This window comes from Haliaeetus leucocephalus, unplaced genomic scaffold, assembly GCF_000737465.1.
Source record: "Haliaeetus leucocephalus isolate CR32 unplaced genomic scaffold, Haliaeetus_leucocephalus-4.0 Scaffold702, whole genome shotgun sequence".
Lineage (NCBI taxonomy): Eukaryota > Metazoa > Chordata > Aves > Accipitriformes > Accipitridae > Haliaeetus > Haliaeetus leucocephalus.
The window spans coordinates 5362055-5384495 of NW_010973138.1; the positions used below are offsets into that span (position 1 = coordinate 5362055).

The following is a 22441-nucleotide window of genomic DNA, read 5'->3' on the forward strand; positions in this document are numbered from 1 at the left end:
GGCGGGCCAGCCGTGCGGCTGAGCGAGCAGAGGGCAGGCCCAGGGAGGCACCGAACCGCCAGGCGCAGGCGGCTGACAGCAGCGCTTCCCAGCCTGGAGGGAGCGGGGCCTGCTCCGGGGAGAAGGCAGTGCCCCGACGCGGTGCCCCGACGAGGCGGGTGAGATGGGGATAGGGTGGCAGATAAGGAGTGCCTCAGGGGCACCCTGTCTGCTGCGGACGGGTAAGGGACCCGGCAAGGCAGACGGGGCTCCGCTCCAAGCGCTGGTGCCTCAGCCCTTCCTCGCCGAGCCTGGCGTTTTGCGGGCCTAGTAGTGCGCTGCGCGAGGAAACAAAGCTTTATAAAACCGGAGTCTTGTCTAGCCTGGGTGTTAGAAGAGCCCTCCATCCGTAGGGGAGATTTTCCCCAAAGCCGGCACCCACCGACTGCCCCGACGCTTCGCTCCCTCTCTGCGCAGCCGGGAAGCGCGCTGTGGTCAGCGGGGCTGGAAGGCACCGGGCGGTCGGGGTTTATGATTTATTATTAGGCTGCGCTTTCGAAGGGTTACCACCCTCCACAGGGAGCTGCAGCGTGACGGCCCCTCGGAGCAACAAGAAACTGGAATTAAACAAATATAGGTAATTGTCAGGCATTAAATCTAACTACCTGAAGGCTGAGTCCCCCACAACAGGGCTCTACTGTTTGCCAGAATCTGAAAGCTGTTTGATACGCTGTTAAACCAATAAAGGGAGAGGGCAGCGTTTGCAAAATTTGTTGGGCATCTGTGAGCTTAGCAAATAGTTTCTCCGTTCACATGGTGCTGGCTTGCTGTGTTTAAATTGGAAAGGTCATTCCATGAAGTAGTAACTAGGTGCCGGGCTTGAGGGGAGCACCGCAGGCAGGAGACTGAAAGGCCTCTGCCGTTCACTGGGTCTCACAGTAGAGCCTGTGTGGCCTTTCAGCAAGGCTGCAACCAGGCACTACCAGGAGGAGTGGATATACATCAGCATTAGCTGTAGGAAGGATAACACCATGCTTTGCCTCCTGACAGAAGGGAAATTTTAAAAAGCCATTGACCTTGTCTGCAAGACATTTTCGCCTACCATGTTCATTGCTGCTGGATGAGACTTTCAAAGCTGTGCCAAGGGTGCATGTAGCTATGTATCTCCTGTGAAAATGAAGAGAATACATCCATTTGGTGTTTCTTTCCAAGTTTTAGCCACAGATCCTTTCCTCGCTTCTTCATCAGGGAAGAAGTCTTGTCACCCACTCTGCCACCGCGTGGGGGACTTGAGCACTACGACTCAAAGGAAGGATGGCCTGGAGCAGCCCAAAGTGCAGCATTGCAAGGAGTAGGAGCAGTGAAATCCGAGGAAGAAAAGGCTGAGGCATACAGCTGAGATGAGATGGATTATTTTAAAGCTTCTGACAATTGCAGACCTCTAAATCTGAAGGAAAAAAATTCTTAACAGTTTTCCTATAAGAGGCTTTTCTAATTAACTAAATCCAAACCTGGCAGGAAGGTAAACAGTATTTTATCTCTGGGCTTGGGCACTGTAATTATGGCCCATTCAGAGAGAAGTCCTGACGTTCCCAGACAGATGGGCTAGCTGCAAATGCACTGATCAGACAACCAGACAGATCCATAAATGCTTATGGGGAATAAATTTCAAGAAGTCTTGATCAAAACTGTCAGGAGCCATAAATGCATCCAGATGGGAAATAGCTCAGAAGAACTTCCCATTGCCACATCAGAGACCTGGAAGCTTGGAAAATGTTGAAAGTTGACTGTAATATGAGGTTCAAAGCTAATAGGCTGAGTTGTCTGCAGTATTGTGTTATGGCTGTAATCTCAGCAATGCATCAGGCATCCTGGCTGGCTGATAGGAAGACTTTGACTCCCGAGGCAGGCCAATTCCTACTCCTTCAACAATATGCAGAATATTAGTACTCATTGCTTGCCTTCCATTCTTTCACATCCAGACTTTTGGAGTGCCAAATACTTTGTCATCCTGGGTCTGCGAGACGGCTTGAGCCCTGTGACAGCATGTTTCCAGTCACATCTGATGAGCTGTCCCTGAGATTTATGGCTTTTTTCAGTAGAATCTGAACTGATCCAAAAATCATAAGAACATACCAGATAACAAAACAGTTTGTTCAGACGTGTTTCTCTGCTTTATTGGTATTGTATCATCTACACTTCAAGAGTAAATGAGTTACCACTTCACTGTGACTATAGCAGGTATCAAAGAGGTTCACTGGAGTAGTCCTTTTGGCAAAACCAGGATCTGTAAATGTTAAGCCGTTTTTACAAACAATCTGGCAAGCAGTCTTTTTGATAAAACTTTGGCCTAGATCTGAACATATCCCATATCCCATTCTACAAGTTCAGACACAGAGGCTGGGTTGTCTGTCTAAGAAAGAGGCTAATCAAAGGGAGAGGCTCAGTGACAATATTTATTTCTGATGAGCATTCCCAAAAGAAGAGCAGATTGTTTTGCTGATCAAAATCAGAAATTCTGATTTTGATACTGTCTGGCACTAACAGGGTTGAGTGTCCCTGCCCAGCCTCCACTAGGCCTGCCCCCACCCTTGCCCATGGGCTGGGAGCCCCATTTCAGTACTGGCCTGGGCTCCCAGTCCTGCCTCAGCTGTGCTTGTATATGTGCTCATCTCTAGCCCTGCTGCTGGCCCTGCATTGATCCTGGCCCTGGCTCACTCCCTCACTATGTCAGAGGCTGTCGATGGACCCTGCTACCAGTCCCTAGCTCTGCTTGCTGCCTTCAGAACTTGCAGGATGGTGCCTGTCAGTGAGGGCACTGCCTGCACTGAGTCACCCTTTTCTCCTGGCTTCACATTCCTTGGGGATCATCTGGCCCTTGTTGCACCCTGACAGATACCCTGAATAACAAAAATCACAATTAATAGTTAAAAAAGTGCAGCAAACAACGTTATGTCAACAGAAGGCATTTGTGTCCAAGACAAGTTATCTTTCCTGGTATGGATATGTGGGGGTTTTTCACTGAAAATGCACCACAATTAGCACTAACGGGCTCTGCTGTTGATTGCTTCTGCAGAGAGGTCCACGGCTCACCAGATGTAGAAGTTAAACTGTTCATAACTTGGGACATCCTTCTGAGGCAGAGTAACAGTATTGAGTGAGGGAAGCCTCTACTGCTGTTGACCAGGTTCTTCTCAGGAGCTTGCTTGTCTCCAGAGTCATCAAGCATTTCCTCTCCCAAGGGTTAAAATTCATTTTGAAATAAGATTTATGAAATCCTGAAGAAGTTAATAGAGCTACACGGTGAGAATCATAACATTGTAACGAAAGAAAGTTGTGATCTTAATACAACATGGTTTGACAGGTTGGAGTGGGAAATGGAGGTAATACCCACGTATCCCAAATTATGTGCTAATGTTTATATAATGCAGTGGAAAGACACCCATGAGGTTAGCCTGTAGTACTCAGAGCAACCCAAGTAAAACAAGCACTCTGAGATCTTGCCACCCAATTTCCCAAGAGACTTGCTTTGCCATTTGGTTTGAAGTATGCTCAGAGCTAGCCATCAGTGTTGTTTTTGATAAGCATTGCACTAAGGAAAGGCAGGACCTACTACTTACATTCCTCTGTCTACAGAAAAAAATTTAAAAACTGTGGAGGTTCTTACTGAATCCCTTATCCCCCTTGTCTGAAACCCTGATGGAGATCTAATCCTCCAAAGCAGTGTGCCAGTACCCTGCTAGCCAGTACCACAAGGTAGACTGCATTTCTTTTGGAAGCATTAAGCTGGGATGCTGTGTTTCATTGCCATGCTTAATTTTTAACACTAACCATTTCCAAACATAGGCACGGTCTGACTAATTGAGGGAGCATGAAAGTAGGTGTGTGTTCTTTGGCTTGTTCCAGGCCTTGAAGATGAAACTGTACAACAAAGTATAAAACAAGTGCATTTTCTCAAGTCCACAGGTTTTCACAGGAGAATGTATTTTTTATGGTAGGAAAAAAAATAACAGGCAAAGATTTACATACCTACTGCATACTGAAATTCCTTCTGTCAGTCACTTAGATATGCCTGTCTTCAACATACACTAAACTAAATATCTCAGAGTCATGAATGCATTTACTTTCATTGCTGTCCTGGAAGTTAGATATGCACGAACCATAATTTTAAGTGCTGTGAGTTCAGACAGCTGCATAATAACTAGGAGCAACTCTTACTACTGACCAGACCCATACAAGATGCAGGCCTGGGCAGCTTCTTCTTCAGGAGGTTCCAGAAGTGCTGAGGTTTCTACAATGGAAATGCTGCTGACCTGAGCTATCTGCCCAGTAGTGAAAATGGCCCCTGCCTGTGCAGTCCTGTTTGCAAATGTGTTGTCAGGAGACTTTTTTTTTCCTTTTGACAGTTGTCAGCCTTGCTTTTACAAGCGGCCTAAAAGAGAGAGCAGTGGTCTCACTACCCGGAGGAAATGCAAAAAAATAAAGAGTACTCCATTGACTTCTGGTAGAGAAGAGGGGAGATAAATGAAAGGAACTGATGGGCAGGCCTGAGACATGTTTACTTTGCACATATTTTTTTATTATGTTTGGGAGGCATTTCTGGTAAAAAGAGGAGCATAATTAAGTGGAGGAATGTTTGTAATTGTAACTAGGGATAGAAGTCTGGGCCAAGGAGCTACACTTCAGTGTCCCTAGGGTGAGTTGGTCACCCTCACCAGGGCAATAGCTTCCAGAACTGGAATGCAAAAGTTATAGCCTCAAAAAAATAAAACAATAAACCAAAACCAAAATGGCAGAGAGGCAAAAGAAAAAGGCTTTGATTAAAAGTTTTCTTTAAAGAGTAAACCAGGGCAGAATCCATTCAGAAGTCTTCTCCAAAGGGAGAGACAGGAATGGGGGGAAGGGTTTCCTGAATGCACAGGGACAAGGGTAATCTGAGACGTTGCGTGCAGTCTTGGTGAAGAGCTGGAGAAACAGATATTGTCTCCAACACTAGCTTGGAGCTTGAGGACTGGCAAGAAGGAATGGTGAGGGAGCCCACAGCCTGAATGAGACCTTGCTGGTCAGCAAGATTTGACCAACCCAAGCTGGAAGTGGGATGTTACTGCAGGAGGTAAGGAAGCAACTGAAAGCTGACCTAACCAGCTTCCCCCAAAAAGACGACTGTCGAATAGTAATACACCAGAAGTTAAATATTGTCTGCTATGCTGTTTATCTACTTTTTCTTCCATTAATAAAACATTGTTGTTTAAGTCAACTGAGTCATGTTTGCAAATTAAGAAAATTACCTTGCTGAGCACCAGAAAGTTTAGTTTTAATTTTCCCAAGCTTCTGGATGGGCATATGGGTTTAGAATTGACCCCTAGGATTTCAACTCAGCCCTTGTTGCCAGTCAAATCCTGACAGAAAGGTTGTACAAGTAAGTGAAGTTTATCTGTCCTTTCCCCACCCAAGGCCTCAAACAGCAGTTTCAGCTTCTTTTTTGCATCCAAGCTATGTGGGATCCTGTCAAAACAATTCACTAGTCTCTTTCTTGTGGTTTCCTTAGCCAAAAGCACAGCAAAAATCTGTCCATACTCAGCTCTGACCGCTCGCCCAAGCTTTGGTTTCAAGAAACCGCCAACAAACAGGAGGCAGTGTCACACTGAAATGTCGGCTCACCTGAGACCAGCCACGAGTGACCGACAAAAGGCTGACAAAATAGCCATGGGAGGCATTTGGAACAAGGCCAGATAGGGTACTATTTACTCAGTATGAATGAATTTAGGGTGAGGAGGTGTTGGGCTGGGGGAATTCTTCAGAACGAAGCTACCAGGTGTCCTCCTCAGGGAAGATTAGTCAAGTGCATCCTTTCAGGATGGCTTAGTATTTTCTCTTTCAGTAAGAAGACCAATCTTCTCCCCCAGCAGTGCACTTGCAACACATTGTACACGTGCTGGAAAAAAAGGAAAAATTTTGTAGTGAAGGTATGGGAGAAGAGATCTGCTTTGTTCCCAGCATTGCTCTCAGCCCTCTTGCTGTGCTTGGGGAACCTGGCTTGGATTCCAGCCTCAGCAAGGCTTTCCCTGCAGGAAAGCTGCAGTTTGTGAAGCAGAGAAGCCCCATTAGTCTGTGGGGGAACTCAATAAGTGGGCGTATGGAGTTAGCTACATAAACCGCATTGCAGTGGGCGGTGCAGCCCGGTGCCAGGACCAAAAAGCAGCCTTTTGCCCGTTCACGTGGCAGTGCTCACTCCAAGCTGCCTCTCTCTCCCCAGTGCGGTTCTGGGACTCCTTTTCCCGGTGTTACACTGCCTCGATGGTGGGAAAGTACAGCCTAGGGTGTACTGTGAAGTTCAGCCACCGTTCTGCTGTTGAGAATGCCCCTTGTAGCCTTTCCTCCAGCACCAAATGCCTCTGACACACAGGAGGAAAGCTCTTGGCTATCACTCGCTGCAAGCTGAGGCAAGCTCTTGAACCAGAGGTATATCACTACCACTCCACCTTTGGCTGCCAGCAGTCGAGTGATTTAGCCCTGCATCTGACAGATTTCATCCAGGCTCGTTTCACCCCTAGCTCACATTTTCATTTAGTCCCCAGGAGCACATGACGGAGTTTGGAGGCCTTGCTATTTATTCAGTTCCTCAGTGTTTGCTGTGCTGACAGCTGGCGTCACTGCCGTGTTTGAAATCTTAGCTCCTGAAGTAGTAGCCCCGTTTTTTTTCTGTGCCTTGCCGATGTGAATCCAGGAGATCACCCCTGTGCTGCTGTTAGCAGTGACTGTGCTCAATCCCAAAGTTTGCATACATGTTTGAGATTCTCCTGTCCAAGCAGTGATAGCATGCTGTTGATGTCTTTACTCAGGCAGAGAAAAGGCTTCTGATGTTAGTGACTCTATTATTAGAGTGGCACAAAGCAAACCACAAAAAACAGAAAAAGACGCATCGCCAAATGTCAAAATGCAGATCGCTAAAGTGAAATTGGGTGTGGAATTTTTTCTCCAGGTAATGAAGAAAGGCCAAGGATTTATAAAGCAGGGGATGTGATGGCTCATTCAAGCAGAGAGAAATTGCGCATGGAGTTTTGACAAGGTTTGTAGATAGAGGCTTCAGCATCTAGAAGATCCTGTTTGACCACAATGGCAACCAACATGTTGGCTAATATTCTTGTCACTGCAGTTATTATTTCAAATGGCTTTCTAGCAGCTGCTTCTCCAGCCATGCCTGCAAAACCACAGCATCCAACAGGTAAGGTCTGCTTTAGTGCAAGATCCCAGTGCTGTCCTGTGGTATGTCTCAGTAGGATACCAGTCTCCTATCATGGGTGTAATTGCTAAGTGTGCTGGTTGGAAAGATGAGTTGACAGATGTAAGTAAAAAGAATGAAGAGAAGATTTTTGTATTATGGTAGGGATTACTAAGATACAAAGCAAGATATTCTCAGGTGCATTAACTCTCATAGCCCCACTGAAGAAACTGGCTTGCCAAAGATTTTGCATTCCTTTTAATAAATCCTTTTTCTTATTTCGTATTTTTCTTTTAAATTAAATAATGTAATTATTTATTATACTTTAATAATCTAATTATATAATTGGATTTAATTTTAATTATTATTTAATAATTAATTTTTATTTTTTGTATTAAAGCTGTGTACTTTACAGTAAACTTTACCATTGAGCTGAACTGTACTAGAGATCTGCATTTTCAGTAAGTGCAAGGCTACCTTTTCGAAGTAAACAGACCTAAGAAGAAAAATTAGGTGTGAATCCAGACAAACTGTAGATACAGTTTTACACGTGACATTGAAGAAGATAGTAACGCTTCTTTTTCCTTTTTTCCCCAACCAAGCTCAGAGGCAGATGTCATTGGAGATCCCTGTAGCAGATCAACAAGAAGGGATCCTGGAATTTTTGTCATTGTTTGATGAAGCACAAAAAAGTGCCATTCCCATAGCAGAACCTAAAATCAGTGGAATGAAAGGTAACTGCGAAAAACTAATTGGTCTGGAAATTTGCAAATCTGCTACTGGTTTTGCACAGTCAAGGTGGTTTATATAGCTGATTCTGTGTATGCCTTTTTCTATAATGCATGTAAAAGCCGGGTAACAAAAAGTGCCAGGCACCTTTTTGAATGAGGTACGATTCTTCCTTATTTCCTTGACTGTTGTTTTTAAATGTGTTTTTCTAAGGGGGTACCGGTATGTTTGTCTGTGTGTTATGGGAACACTTTCTGGGAAGGAGAGGTGAAGCAAGAAAATTGTCTCCACTAAAAGATCTTATAGGCATGCAAGTTTTCAGAGTGTTGGAGATATTTCTCTGTGATGAAATCCAAAATGGAGAGGAGAGCAAGATGTGAAAAACCTTGCTGCAAGCAATATGTCACTGCAGATGTTTTTTGAGTATTTTAAGGGCACCTCATTTGTTAATAGTGGTTCTGTATGTTTTAATTGTAGTACAACATGCCATGTCATTCAGCACTAGTGACACAGCATGAGTCAAATACTGAAGAGATAATGATCATATCTGCAGGGCAGAGGTCATGTTTCAGTAATAACTGGAAGCAAAAACGCACTCAGGGAGGTGGAGGGATTTAAACAAGAAACAAACCCACAAGCCATAGAATTTCCTTGACTACTGTTTGGACCAGTGAGCTTTTGCTTTTAAATCTTAGAGAAGGCTAAATAATTTCTTTTACTAACACTTCCAGGTCATGTTCCAGCTTCAGAAGGTGAACACTATATAACCTGATTCATGTACACCAGAGTATCGTGCTATAAACGAGAGTTTCCTCACTATATTCTACTGTGTCAGATCTACCATCTGCCTCATTAAACAAGGATCTCACTTCAATCATAAACTTAGTGTAGGTTCAATATTTGTCCATAGTCCTCTCTAAATTTTTTCCACAAAGTAACAGGGAATCCATTTGAACTTAATGAGACCTGCAAGTGTGCAAATGGAAACAAAGAACAGGATTTATGTGCACAGTTGACGTTAAACTTGTTATTAACTGGACATGTTTAAATGAAGAACGTAAGCCTGTGAGCACTGAATGCTGCTCCAAACCATGGAATGAACTTCCTGCTATGAGAACCAGCATTAAATTTTAGTAGTCCATAAGCAACACAAATTCTGTGCAAAAAAACACCCAGCTAAACCCAAACCAAAAAGAGAGAGGTTTGCAGCTTTCTCAAGTCAAAGTTGGTAGATGTCTCAGCACAAGATAATTTTGTCTGAATTTCATGCCTTGCCTGTAGGCATCTAAAAAGGCTGTCCACTCTGCAGTCAGCTGAATTAGACTGTGATGATACTTTTCACTTGCTAGCGCTGCCACAGTGTCCAGTAGGGTTTTCCAACAGCGGTATTTATCATGAGTGGACAGCTCGCTCTGAATCGATCTGGGTTTATGCTTGTGTGACCCAGGTTGTCTGACCTAGGTATTTCTGTACGAGGACAATTTCAAAGATCCCATCAGAGCATAGAACTGCCTTCCTGGAGACTCAAGACAGCCATGTGTATCTTGAAAGGCAGCTTTTGCATAAGTGGAAAAAATGGGTGAGGTTTTACAGTTGCAAAGCAACTGATTCAGCACAGAATAATACAGTTACCACCCCACCCCTGACTTTACCTTCAGTTAATTGCCCTCTGATTTAGTATTTGCTTTGGAGTATACTGTGGGCAGTTTTCTGTCAGGTGCATCTATGTTGTTTCAAAAGCTGCATTTTAAGTAATATTTTTTGTGGAACTGGACCATCATGTGCTCACTGCACAGACTGTTTACTCCCACGTGAGGTAGTGGTAAGTAAATAGTGAGTACACTCCACTGTCTAGTGAATTTCAAAAGATGGTTATATACTATTATAGTATTTGCTTCCTGTTCCCAGCTTTGGTGCCCTTTGAGTTATCTTCAGGGAAAGGGAAAGTTGTAATTGTTTTCTAAACTGGGATTTTCATCTCCTCAGGGATTCCTTGAGGATTTGGCTAAAATGTTGTCATTAAACTAACTTTGGAGTAGAAACTAAGCATCCTGTTTGAAATTGTGGAGTTTCTGTAAAGCCTGGAGCATGCTGAAACAGGGAGCACCAACTGAAGCTGTCATGTGAAAGTAACTCAGCAGGTGCTGCATGGCACTGAGACTGAATATTCTTCTCTCTCAGTGCCTTTGGAATTTGAAATCTCAAACATATCAGGCATGTGTTGGATCTGGAAATCTCATCACTCTCCTAGGCACACATAGAGCATGGACCACTGAGGTTTCCAAGTCTGAGCTCTCTCCACCCAGCCATCAAGTAGATACATTCTGGGACTGCTTACACTGGCTTTGCTAGACATTTATTCTAGCAGACATTATTTTTACTCTCCCCGTGTCATTTAAAGGCATTGTATTTTGTGCCTATGTGTGTAATTTTGTGTCTAGATGATTGTGACGGGGTAAAAAGGAGTTTAAGGCTCTAAAGATAAATTTGCCTCTGTATGTCTGATATGGTTTCCTTCAGTTCTTTGTGGTCTGCTGCTTATCCTGCTGGTTCTGGCTGAAAGTGCCAAGACAGTGTATATCCACTACACTGGCTAACCCAGATTTGAGTGGCTGTGCTTCTCTAGGCAGAGCAGGAGTAGGGATGCATTCATCCAGCACATGCCTGATATGGCCTTTCTTATGTCCACTGTCCAGAAGCAGAGCCGTTGACTGAGAGCCTCAAATATATGTACAGGCTTCAGTGCCTTTCTCCGGGCTACTCTGTTGCCTACTGCTCCCCAGTTAGGGCTCAGGCTCTTTGTAAGGCCTGCAAAAAGTTAACATGCTTGGAAACTTATGTGAGCAGGGAGCCACCTACCAGACTGAAAATAAGCCTTCTCTGCTGGTGTCTCAGGCAAATGAGAGCCCCAGTCTCAAGCTGTAACACCTTAACTGCAGTTAGGCACTTACAGACCTGGTGTTTCTGTTGGTTAAAAAACACGGGGACTCTTATTGCTTGTGTGTAGCAGTGGGTAGTGGTTTGAGCAGTTGTTCAAGAAAAGAGTTTTCAGGGTCAAATCTGTCTCTTATCTGAGCCACAATGGTGTTGTGAATCTCCAAAAAGCATCCAGTTACCAAGATCTCTGTCAGTCTTAACCGTCATACCAGTAGTAAAATGTTCATTGTACTGTCATGAAGTCAAAGCAGCTCCTATCCACTTTAGAAAGTTTCAACAACTCAGTTGTTCATACCCTAATCAGGGATAGAAGTGATGTTGGAGGTGAAGCTGACCTTTGAGGGACACGTGGCAATGCTACATTTACGGAAAGCCAAGCTGTGGGAAGAGCCAGCTCTCCTAATTTTTCTTATGGATGCCTCTTGTTAAATGACAGATCATGCTGAAGTGTGCAGGAAGCAGAATCATTGTCTTCCAGAACAGCTTCTAACTGTGTTCCCTTTCTGCATTTCAGCTTACAGCAAGACATATGGAAAGAAAGTCGAAACGGTGAGAACAGGCATCTCTGTGTTTTCTCTTACTGTTGCCTAATACCCATATAACTCTCATCATTATTCAGTAAAGTACACAATTCTATGTTTTGTGTTTCCTGGATTGCTGATGTTCTCAGTTTCTAGAGGCTGCTTCACTGACATTGTCCTACATTTGTATGGTTTTGGACAGGAAGGTGTAAATGAAAGTCCATCTGATCCTCCATCTGAACTGAGCAAGAACGTCCTGGAAATAAATCCTTTACATGGGAAGAACTTCTGGAAGCCTTCACTGCCAACTTCCTGGAAAATTAAGAGAGGTAGGACTTAAAGAGTGATGCTGTACCTTGTCTAGCTAGTTACTGGGTCGCTTCGGTACCATAGCTAGTGTTGTAGAAGGTGCTAGAAGTGTCTGACTAAAAAAATGTCTGGTGTAAAGCATAGCTTTCTCACTGAAACACTTTCCCCTGACATATATTCACAGGTGAGACATCAGTTCAGTTTCTAGGGCCATCCAAACTCTGGATTCATGCTAATTGTGCCAAGTGTTGATGAGGCACACAACAAAGAGGAGTCTGTCTGGGCCATGAAAACCATTGAACAGTAACCAGAGAGTAAACTTTTTAGCCATTATCCAGTTGAATCAGATCTGACCTTATATTGCCAAAGAGAACAGATGCACAGGTCCCCATGTAACAAAGTGCCTCTTAGGAAAGCTCTCCGGTGGTTGGAGTTGGAGTGCGAAAGACCTCAATTCACCACAGTTTGCTTCATGTCTCTGGACTGGAAGCATTTTCTTTGTGCCTCCTGCAGTTCTGTGGGTATGAAATGAGAATAACAGCTTTCCTTTTTTAAAAAGGGTGTTGTGGAAGTGAGTATACTTCTGAGGCGTTCAAACACTACAGCAATAGGGTGAGATAGGAAGCTGGCTAGAAATTAATTATTTCAACATTTTGGGATTATTTTTTAAAAGACTTCTCATTTTTAACTGGCTTTCAAACCTTTTAAAATGTCAACTTTTTAATCCAGATGAATGATTTTGATTGATCCTCCATTGGACTTTATAATATAATTTCATGGCAAGTTCTTAAATTCAGAGGAGAAGGGTATTCCATTTACAACTTCTCCCACTCCTATTTTGGTCATGTAATTTCTTACAAAGTATTGTTCCTGAATACTTATAGGCATATTCTTCAGACATACAGATGGATAGATGCAGTTTGCATTCTGACTGAGAGAAGGAGCACAAAACCTTAGAGGCACTCTGTGTGTGTCTGTGTGTGTGTGTGTGTATAAAACATTATTTATACCAGGTACATGCAGTACAAACACTGCCCATTACTCAGAAATAAATCTCCCTTCCCTTGTCTCAGTGTGCTCTTTTAAATTTTTTTTTTCTTTCATCTTCTCCTTTTCTACTTCTCTCTTTTCTTCTTGTCCCTTCTAGTTCCTGCACTTTGGATTTATATTCCCAGTAGATATATAAATCAGTAATTTAGTACCTAACTGGCAGTTCATAGCCCTTGCTGGCAGTGAAAATCCCAAGTCACATTTTTCTTTTTTGTGATTTGTAACTAATTACTAGCCTTCTGCTAGTACAGAAAAGCAGGCAAAACAGAAGAAGGAATACTTACCTCTTTGGTCTGTCACACTTTTTAAGTCAGTTCATTGTTCCAAAGGTCTAATTCATGATTTTTGCAGCTGAGAATGTTGATAGTGGTAGATGTACTTCACTTCAACTGAACTTCAACACTGCATAACATGTTTGATGTACTGGAAGATTTAAAAAGCCAAGCAACAAGTAAAAAACAATTGTATAAGTTAAAGCGGGCAGAGTAATATTTTGGAGCTTGTAACATCTTGGTCCCTCTTTTTGCGCTGAGTACCCCTCAGTGGTGCCTGAAGCTGACCTTGTGTGGGATCTCGTGATTCTGCCGCTCTTACAGCAGAGTTCAAGCATAACAAGAGCCATTCACCTCACTTGCTTACACTGTGAGGCCAACTGAATTTGCGTCCCCTCTGGTCTGTCTTCTGTGGGCCCTGGGAGAGCTTCTAGCTCAAGGTGTGCGCTCAGCCCCAGCTGCATGCGACCTGAGCGAGCAGCTCCTCTGCATGCCCGAGGGAGAGACTCTATGCTGCTTATGCCAGGGGCAAGAAACCCGCTCTTCGAATAAGGAAAATGAGGGTGGAGACTAAAGCATTCCAGTGCCTTCCCACGTTTATCTAGAAACAGCTCTTAACTCGGTGAGAACCACCTTGCTGTGGTATTAGAGGTGTGCCTACATGATACAAGCAGGCTGTTGTGGATACCCCCGCTCCACTGTGAAGCCGGGTATTCTAACCTGGACAGAGTGTCATCTTGGTGAAGGAAATCAGGGTAATTTGGGCACTTTGGACAGCTGAACCAGGTTAGAGTGCTGTCACACAAGCCTGCAGAGCCGAGGTGACTAATTGTCTTCATGAGGATGCGGGAACATGGTTAGCTGCTGCTAACCCCTGCAGCAGCTGTGGTTCAGCAGGCTGCCTGTTTTATCAGTTCACTGATGTGGTTACCTGGCTGTGCCTTTGCTACCGCATTTCCCAACGCACAGGCTTTATGTAGAATGAGGTGGGAGAGGGAGGGAGGGAGGAGGTGGGAAGAGGCCTTCAGTTTAGCTGAAATTACATCCACAGTGATGTGAGCTCTATCAGAGGAGATGTTGCTGATACGAGCAGAGGAGCAACCTTCAGGAGGGCTCACACTGATGCAGTGGTAGGACTTCCCATCCACATCACAAGGTATAACGAACACTCTTACTGTATGGACACGTCGCCTTGCAGCCTGTTAGCTCAGGCATCCTTAGGCACAGAGGGACTTGTAACACACTCCCTGCTACAGTAGTTACGTGTGAGGCACACAGAGCCTGTATATTGTGTCAGGGTGATTTGATATGCAGCATCCTCCTTGAAACCTGTGTAAGGTCCGACTCCTTGTAGCCTCTCACATGAATATGGCTTCATCACCTGGAGCAATTTACAACTATTTCAGTGTACTGCAGTGGAGTGAGCTGGAAGATCTGTTTTGTGGTCATTCCTATAGGCAAAGGAACAGCTGAGTTTTCACCTCTAGAGACCCTTTGTCCTCAGTGCAGATCACTTGAGAGGAGTGAAAATTTTAGTAGCTTGGTGCTGATCCTAATGTTTTCAAAATTAAGAACAAGAAGTTGGATGAAAGCAACTTTTCAAATATTTTTCTACAAAAGAAGATACAGGTTTAGTTTAGGTCTTGTTTTACTTTTTAATCTTGAGTTGAAAAACATGGTTTGGTATTCTGTTGTCTTTTTTCTTTTCTTCTCTAGCACTTCTACCTCTCATTTTTCCCCTTTCATCACTCAAAAAAAAAAAAAAAATAAAAGGAAAGGGAATGACAGAAAGAAGCAGCCCAGGAAAAACAAATGCCCTCAGTTTTTGAAAAGGAACATTTATTTTGATTTCAGTTCATTGGTTTGATTTAATCAAAAAGTTGAACAATTTTCAAATTTTGAAATAAGGCTCTTGTTTCCTTTAGTTCATTTCCAGAAGAGATTTTTCTGTTTGCATTCTGCTCATCAATAAAAACATCTTAATCAGCAGCAGTCCAGTTTAGACCAGGACCTGGAAAAACCTTGCTCTTTCACCTCTTTGCAGTTTTCTAGTGAAGGAAAACTGAATGCTGGTCTGAGCCGTGCAGTAGCAACCAGCTTGCTTTACCCCGTTGCTCATGAGCAGAGCCTGCGTTTGGGTCTTCGTCACATGAGACAACTAAGAGTAGGTCAGGGAAACGATGCTAGTTAAGGCTGCTGACGGGAGAACGTAGCAGTGAGCCGTGTGGCAAACCTCTGCTCTCCTAGCCCTGTCAGGTGTTCGGGATCTCTCACCAGGAAACTCAGTTTGTAGGGCAGCAGCTCCCACGCGTGATCAGTAAAGTCACGGTGAGTGTCCACGGAACCACTATGAACCTTTAAGTAGCTTTTAAGGGTCCATGGGGGGCATCTGGGGGGCTGGCAGCGATTGGGTGATACTGGCACTTGGAGTGGCTGGTTGAGAGGGATGTTTGCTAACCTAGCTTTGGCTCTACCATGCTGTGGATAGTTTCTGTTGACTTGAACTTTCAGGGTCATGCCTCACCTTAGCAGTTGATTACAGGTTCTTGACAGCTTAGAAATAACCTTCCTAATAACCTAGAAAAAAAATGGCTTTTAAACTAAACTGCAACCAGTTTTAAGGGGCTTGTGAAATTTAGATATTTGCTTATACTCAAACAAATAGCATGTTGATATGGATGAGGAATACTAACTTTCTTTCATGAGGTTTATTTTTTTCATTGCTTTGAAGCTATTTTTTTTTTAAATGCATTGGAAGAAATGCATTAGTTAGTTACCCTGCATTTGATTTATTTCAGCTTGCTTTTGGAAATACTGCGTTGAGCGTAAATAGTGTTTAACCTTCAAGTTGATGGGTCATGCTGAAGACTAAGATACTGAAGCTGAGAAAGAAACCTTCAAACCTTGAAGAGTTTTCTACACAAGTAGAATTACACAAGAAATACATAAGAGCAATTAATAAAGTAACTGTCTAATCATATTTGCCTTGCGTATAATAGGTGTTTAAAAGGGACATGTAAAATATTGTATTTTAAATGATAATAAAAACATATTTTGTACAAGCAACACCACACAGAAGACTACGTGTGCTAATAACTACTTGGAAATCAGTAGCTCTATCTCCACAAACATGCCTTTAAATAATGGAATATGACCCCTGCCCTGGCATGGGATCAAGCACTACAAATCTCTGTCTAGATATTACATCTTACTGCATGTCAAGGCCACTCAGACAGCTGGTGATACTGTTAACACCACAGCTTGCTTTCTCTCTCCCTTTATCTCATCTAATTTCTTCTCCAGTAAATTGTTTAAAAAAAATCTTTCAATGGTCTTTTGAAAATAGAATAACTCTAATGTGGACAAAGGTATTTTCTTAAAATAATGTATTTTAAGAAAGGCCAGACTCAGACACTCAATATGTGTAGAAGATACAGATTCATTTACTGTGGAATTGTGTGGACACTTTAGCTCACCCCACCCCAGGACAAATGAAGTAACTGCAGTTTTCTGATACACTGGGTCATTTCTATGGCTTCTCTACCCACATCTCCTCCCTGTGTTGCCAGATGTGTGCAAACACCAACCATAACATGCTGGTTTAGGTAGCATCATGTGTGCCCAACAATCCATTGTGGAGGGCTGGAGCCATAAACTTCTTTTGCATGACTAAGAGGAATAAGGAAACCAGAAAACATTAGGTTTCAAAACTATCAGTGGCCACAAGCATTTAATCAAATATCCTTCCAAGCAATGTCAGATTTTAAGGAAAAAAACCCCACCTCTGTTTGCTAAGTGTCTGAAGCTTTTTTTCCCTTCACCTGACAGTACTGGAAGTGCAGGCATATAATTCTGATGAAGCCTTAGAAAAAGAGAACAGGGTGAGGAGGTTAAATGAATGATCTGGAGCAAAAAGAAGTTTCATGGTATCTATAAACCATAAACATGGGCATGACACAAAGCAGCACGGTGTTTCAGGCAGATCGGGCTCTTGGCTCTTGGCTCTTTCAGTCAGTAAGGGTGAACGGTGATGGGCTGCGGCTGAGCCCTGGCACACCAGCTCTCCTGAGCTGCAGCCCACCCTGGACACAGACACGGGTGCTGTGTTTGGGTTTGGAAAGCAGGCACAGCCTGGCTACGGGGTGGTTGTTACCATGGGGCCAGGGAAAGGAAGCCAGCGTGGGACCTTATGGAATAAAAGGGTGATATTTATTCTAAACGGCACGTATTTTACTCACTTTCGGTGTCCCCATCTGCACCCAGACAGTCTGTGTGTGAGGTGGCAGGCCAGTGCCACCGGCTGTCGGGTCCTGGAACGGCTCTTGGGTTCTTCACTGGTGACAACAAACTGTTTTCTGGAGGTGCCTTTTATACCCCCTAGGGATCTGTCAGGATCTTTAAGTCAAAGGCGAAATTCCTGCTTCCCATTGTTCTGTTTTCTTTATCAGGATGTTTTATGGCACCCCTCCTGCTCCTCCTCATCTCTTTACCTTAGCTTGAGGCTTCAGTTTGTTCTTTGCTTTCTTGCTACCAGGTCCTTTGAATGAATTTACTTCTACAATGCCCTGTAGCGATTAACCTATTCATTTTTTCAACCCTTGTTTTTCTGTTTCTTTTAGTAGTTTCACATGCACATTTTCATTCATCTTCACCAACCTCAAGACTTCCGTTACAAATACCCTGACCTGTGCCAAAGAGCATTGCTCTCACCAACGTCCAGGCGTGATTTAGAAATAGGTACTCTTCCCCACAACCAGCATGGCCACCCTGTTTCCAGGGGTTAGAAAAGAGCCGTAGGGGTGTGAACCACACATTGCTACATGCTCTCAGGGCCAGGGAATAGCCCAGGCTCTGTTATTTATTGATGATAAACAGCCATAACCGTATGTAGGGTGAGAAGCAAGAGAGGGCCAGGAGCCATCTCATGCATTTGGATTGCTGCAAGAGCTGCCGAGCAGTGTGGGCAGTCCCTGGCTGTTTTGGATCATCCCAAGGGGATCTCCCCAAGACCAAACAGTTACAAATGTGTCCAGCCCCAAACCCGCGTGGATGTGGGACAGTTTGTGGTAGGTGGCTCGTCTAGGTCAAGGATTACACGCTGGCCCTTTGGGTTTTTATTCATCAATAATGCGTACGGCCAGTATGTATTGCTCCCAAGATCTCACTGCAGGTCTGCCACATACATGATTGCTCCAAAACAAATGAAAGTTGGGTTAAATTTTACCTTGTATTCCTTAAAATCTAGGCCATTGTTGCAATGCAGCTTACCAGGAAATTACCAAGGAAATAAAGACAGAACACTGTTCAAATCACTTATGAATTTGTATATTTTCTATTTAAATTTGTAAGGCATATGAAAAGAGTATACAGATTTCATTTTTTATATATATTTTTTTATATATATATATATATATATGTATGTATGTATTTGAAAATACAAAGTAACAATTAGTAATACGTGATGAGTGACTGCTCAGCTACCAACCCGGGTATGAGAGTTCACAGTTGAGGCTGGGAGGGGAAAGGTATTGTGTCTGTTTTCTCTAAAGGCAAACTAAAACTGCACATTTAACTCTGCTTGCAAATAATTGTGATGATAGCACATTTGCATCAGAACTGTGTAGTGTGTAAGATGAAGACACCACGGACACAATATGTCTGACACTATTACTGTTAAGTAATGCTTTGTTAGGATTCAAGTGTATGTTTGACATGGGCAAGGATGAATGACTAGTCTGTAAGAGTCTTTTTGTGGATACAGCTATTTTGTACACACAGGCAAAATCCATCAGAAGGAAACTTCCAGGTGACCCTATGACTAAAGCATTGCACCCTCTACTCCTATGTGCTTGCTGAGGGCCTGCTCAGCAGAAAGCATCTGTGGACGTCACTTTTCATAGTCCATAGATCTCTAATAGTGTGCTCCCTCCTGATGCCAGGCTAAAGGGTGTTTCTCACCAGTAGTGAGTGCCTTGAACACAGACTCATGCAAGGCTGGAGGGGTTCAACTAATCCATCCCCCGCCTAAGGCAGGAGGTAGGTCTACCTCATTCCTGATAGATACCTGCCTGATCAGCTGTAAAGCTCTCAGCAATGAAGTCTTAACAGCTGCCCTGGGAAAGCCAGTATGCTGGAGCTGAACCAGGAAAAGGAAGTACAGAAGGACTGTTTCTTTCTTAGACCCTCTCCTCCTCTTTGCTTTCCAAAACCAAATGAGAGTCATGGAAGGATGACAAAGAAGTCCTACATCACTTGCTGGGGACAGATGTTCACCCATTTCTCTCCCTCCTCCCTTGTCAAATATCTATTATCAGATAGTCCATAGGCCAGTGACAGTCTGCGTTCCACTCTTTGGGAGCACCAGGAGGGAAGTTCAATGGGTTCTGCAGCCCTGAGAGAGGCGAAGGCAGGAAAATTTTTAATTATTTATTTATTTTTAATACCAAAGAAGACTCACGCAAAATGAAAAGGAGTTGTTCGTTGACCTGCCTTGCAGGTATCTAGCACAGAGGAGAGGGCTTCTGGGACGTCAGATGTGGTCCCACCCACAGGCTGGCCTCTCTCCTGGGTTAACCAGGGTGCTGCATGGGCACCAGCTGCTGGCTTGTGGCCCTCCGAGGCTTGCAGAGAAGCAAACAGACACCCTCCCAGTAACTGTGAAGTTTGGCAACAACTGTGAAACAGAGATCAGAGGCAGCAATAATGACAGGTTAAATGTGTGTTAGAAACAGGGCTATTTTGTCTCAAAATTCAGCAATTTAGCGTAAGTCACTAGTCTGTAATATTGCTATAATTGTGTGACCTACACTGTTTCCCTAACTTCAACAAATGCTTTAATATTGACTGATGCCTTTAACTTGGGATGCACAACAGACATTCATGTGTGCAGACATCTGTACAGACACACAAACATATACATACATAATTTAAGAATGAGCAAATAATGCTATACAATCATTATAAAAGAAGGATTGGCCAATAGCAGAACTTAAAATTACACTGGAGAATGTATGCTGGCTTTTGTTTTTTCCATCTTGGCTCGTGCCCATCTAAATCTCAGAAGCAATAAAGAATGGAGGCATCTTCTGTTTACTTCATTCTCTTTGCAACATCCAAATACGCATACTCAATTTCTTGATCAGCGGGACAAGTGTTTGTAAATTCATCTCTTGCATATGCATTGTTCAAGTATCTTGAAATCCCTGTCATTTCAGGTGGAAAATCAAAATTTCTATATTTTTTTGCAACAACCTTTTATTAAAAGAAAAAAAGAAAAATATCATTACACACATGATCTGCAAAAAACCCAAATCTATTCTTTATGCCCATTTCAAATTTTCAATGCGTAAGTCTGTCATTATATGCAACGTAAGGGGAAAGGAGAAGGAAAGACAAAAAAAGAGAAGACATGGGATGAAGAAAGCTAGCTAAGAAGCTAACTCACTTAAAAGGATTCATTTGGTATAAATATTCCGCTAGAGCTATGCAGAGCTATGTGGACCAGTAGACCACACCTGGAAGAGATACAGCTTAAAACAGCAAAAGAACTAGCATAAACCAGAATTAACAGAATAATCTTACAGTAATAAACTGGCCCATGCTTGGATACTTTGACTGAAACAGAAAGGAAAAACTTGAATTAAAATACTAAATTTCAAATGGGTAGGCAAAACAACTATTGGCCAATATCTAACCCCTCCATGTTGGCCAGCAAGGATGGTGTGATGTTCATCCTTCATCATCCTTCAGACATTCACCTGACATAAGGTCATTCTCCCTGTATTGGCTCTGCTGACCCTTGCTAACTCTCAAGCTTCGCTGTGCATGAGCTTTGCATGGGCATGGGAAAGGGCTCATTCCCTTGCTGTGCTCTGGAATAGGTTCAACCAGAACATCTCTGGAGAAAGGTTTCACTTGTGGAGATGTCAGAAAGCAATTCAATCCACTCATCCTCTGACAAAAGAGTAGTCCAAAAAAACTTTCTGAAGTGACCTCATTTGTTTGAAAACCAATGAATTTCCAGTATGGCCATTTCTCTTCCAGAGCCTGGTTGGCTCCAGAGTAGCCTAGGAACAGGCTGTGACAACACCCAAACATCTTGGTCACCAGGACTGTTAGGTCTGTGTAGATGCTCCACAGCCCTGCAAGAAGAGGCTAGGAGCCTTGGCTGGAAGGCAGTGGGTGGTGGCTACCTTGCCAGCATTATTGCTACTAGTGGTGGTATTCAGCAAAGAAAGAGTTTTGGATTAAAGGTGGGAGAGACAGGTTCGAATTTCAGCTTTTGCTGGCTTGTTGAATTGGCATGGGCAAAATAATTTAACCTTACTGGTCCATGGTCATATGCACTTTGCATATGAAATGCAAATGAAAACACTTCTCTACAGCACTGAACATAGCACTCATTTCATACTTGTGAGAGTCTTAGCAAGTGCAGTCACAGTCCAGATATGAAACCAGATATTCCAGCTCCAGAGTCACCAATGTGAGGACCTGCCTAGCCATGCTGTAATGAAATGGCCTTGTGCATTAGTGTTCAGTGTCCCTACACAGCTACTGTGTGGCCTCAGAATAGATAAAGGACTCCTCTGCCTTTTAGAAAAGGACTTGAGCTTCTCTGACACCCTTCTTTTCAGGAAGCTAAAAAGCAAATGCAAACCTTGATTATATGGAGCTTTGGTAGGAGGTTGCAATCCGCTAAGGTGAGCTCATCTCCATCCAGGAATTTCCGGCTGGAAACAGTGATCTCCTCAGTGCTGTAAGCATCAATTTCATCAGGCAAGGGGCTATTTAAATAGTTGTCCAGCTTCCTCAGGGCTTTAAGCAAAGATTTTTCCAAATCTAGGTTAAGACAATAAAAAGGTCATTCAAGCTTGTACCAAGGTCTCTCTGACACCGAGCAGAAAGGCAACTCCTGCATCCTGTCTCCTGGCACCAACCCAGCTCACAGACACCCAGCCATGCCAACTCCTGCAATTCCTTTATCCTAAGATTAAAAGTTAATGCTGGGATAAGAGCTTTAAGTAGCTAAAGGGGGTTCTGAGAAAAATCAGACTGGGGCTGTGTTACCAGAAATGGCTCCTCAAACACCTTTGCAGAGTGTGTTTTTGCAGAGTGGCTCTGCCTTCACCTTGACTCTCATCTTGGGAGCCTCGGGGCAAGTGCCTGCCCACGGGCAGGACAGCAAGGCTGGGAGCTACGACAGCAAGCCACTGGGATGCCACTTTGGGGTGTACGGGAAACTGGACTGTGAGTCCCGTGCTTTTGGCTGAGCACACAGGAGTGGGGTCAGGGCAGCAGAGGCTGGCAAAGGTTGGCTGGGCTTTTCGTGGGCTGGTGGTGCCCCTGTGCCACTGTGAAGAGGGGAGAAGGGAAGAGCAAAGAGAACAGGGCTGACAGCTGGAGGACAGAGATGAGCTAATCCA

The 22441-nt window shown here is 43.6% G+C and overlaps 1 protein-coding gene across 1 annotated transcript in view; it reads right to left on the reverse strand.

Moving 5' to 3' along the window:
• Positions 1-19844: 19844 nt before the first annotated feature.
• Positions 19845-22441, reverse strand: part of CLIC6 (chloride intracellular channel 6) — a 32132-nt gene continuing 29535 nt past the window's right edge. Inside the window, exons 6-7 of the mRNA XM_010580413.1 lie at positions 21676-21857; positions 19845-20270 (exon numbers count right to left, since the gene is read on the reverse strand). Of these exons, the coding sequence (XP_010578715.1) occupies positions 20109-20270; positions 21676-21857 (344 nt within the window). The 3' untranslated portion in view covers positions 19845-20108. The remainder of the gene's footprint in view (positions 20271-21675; positions 21858-22441) is intronic.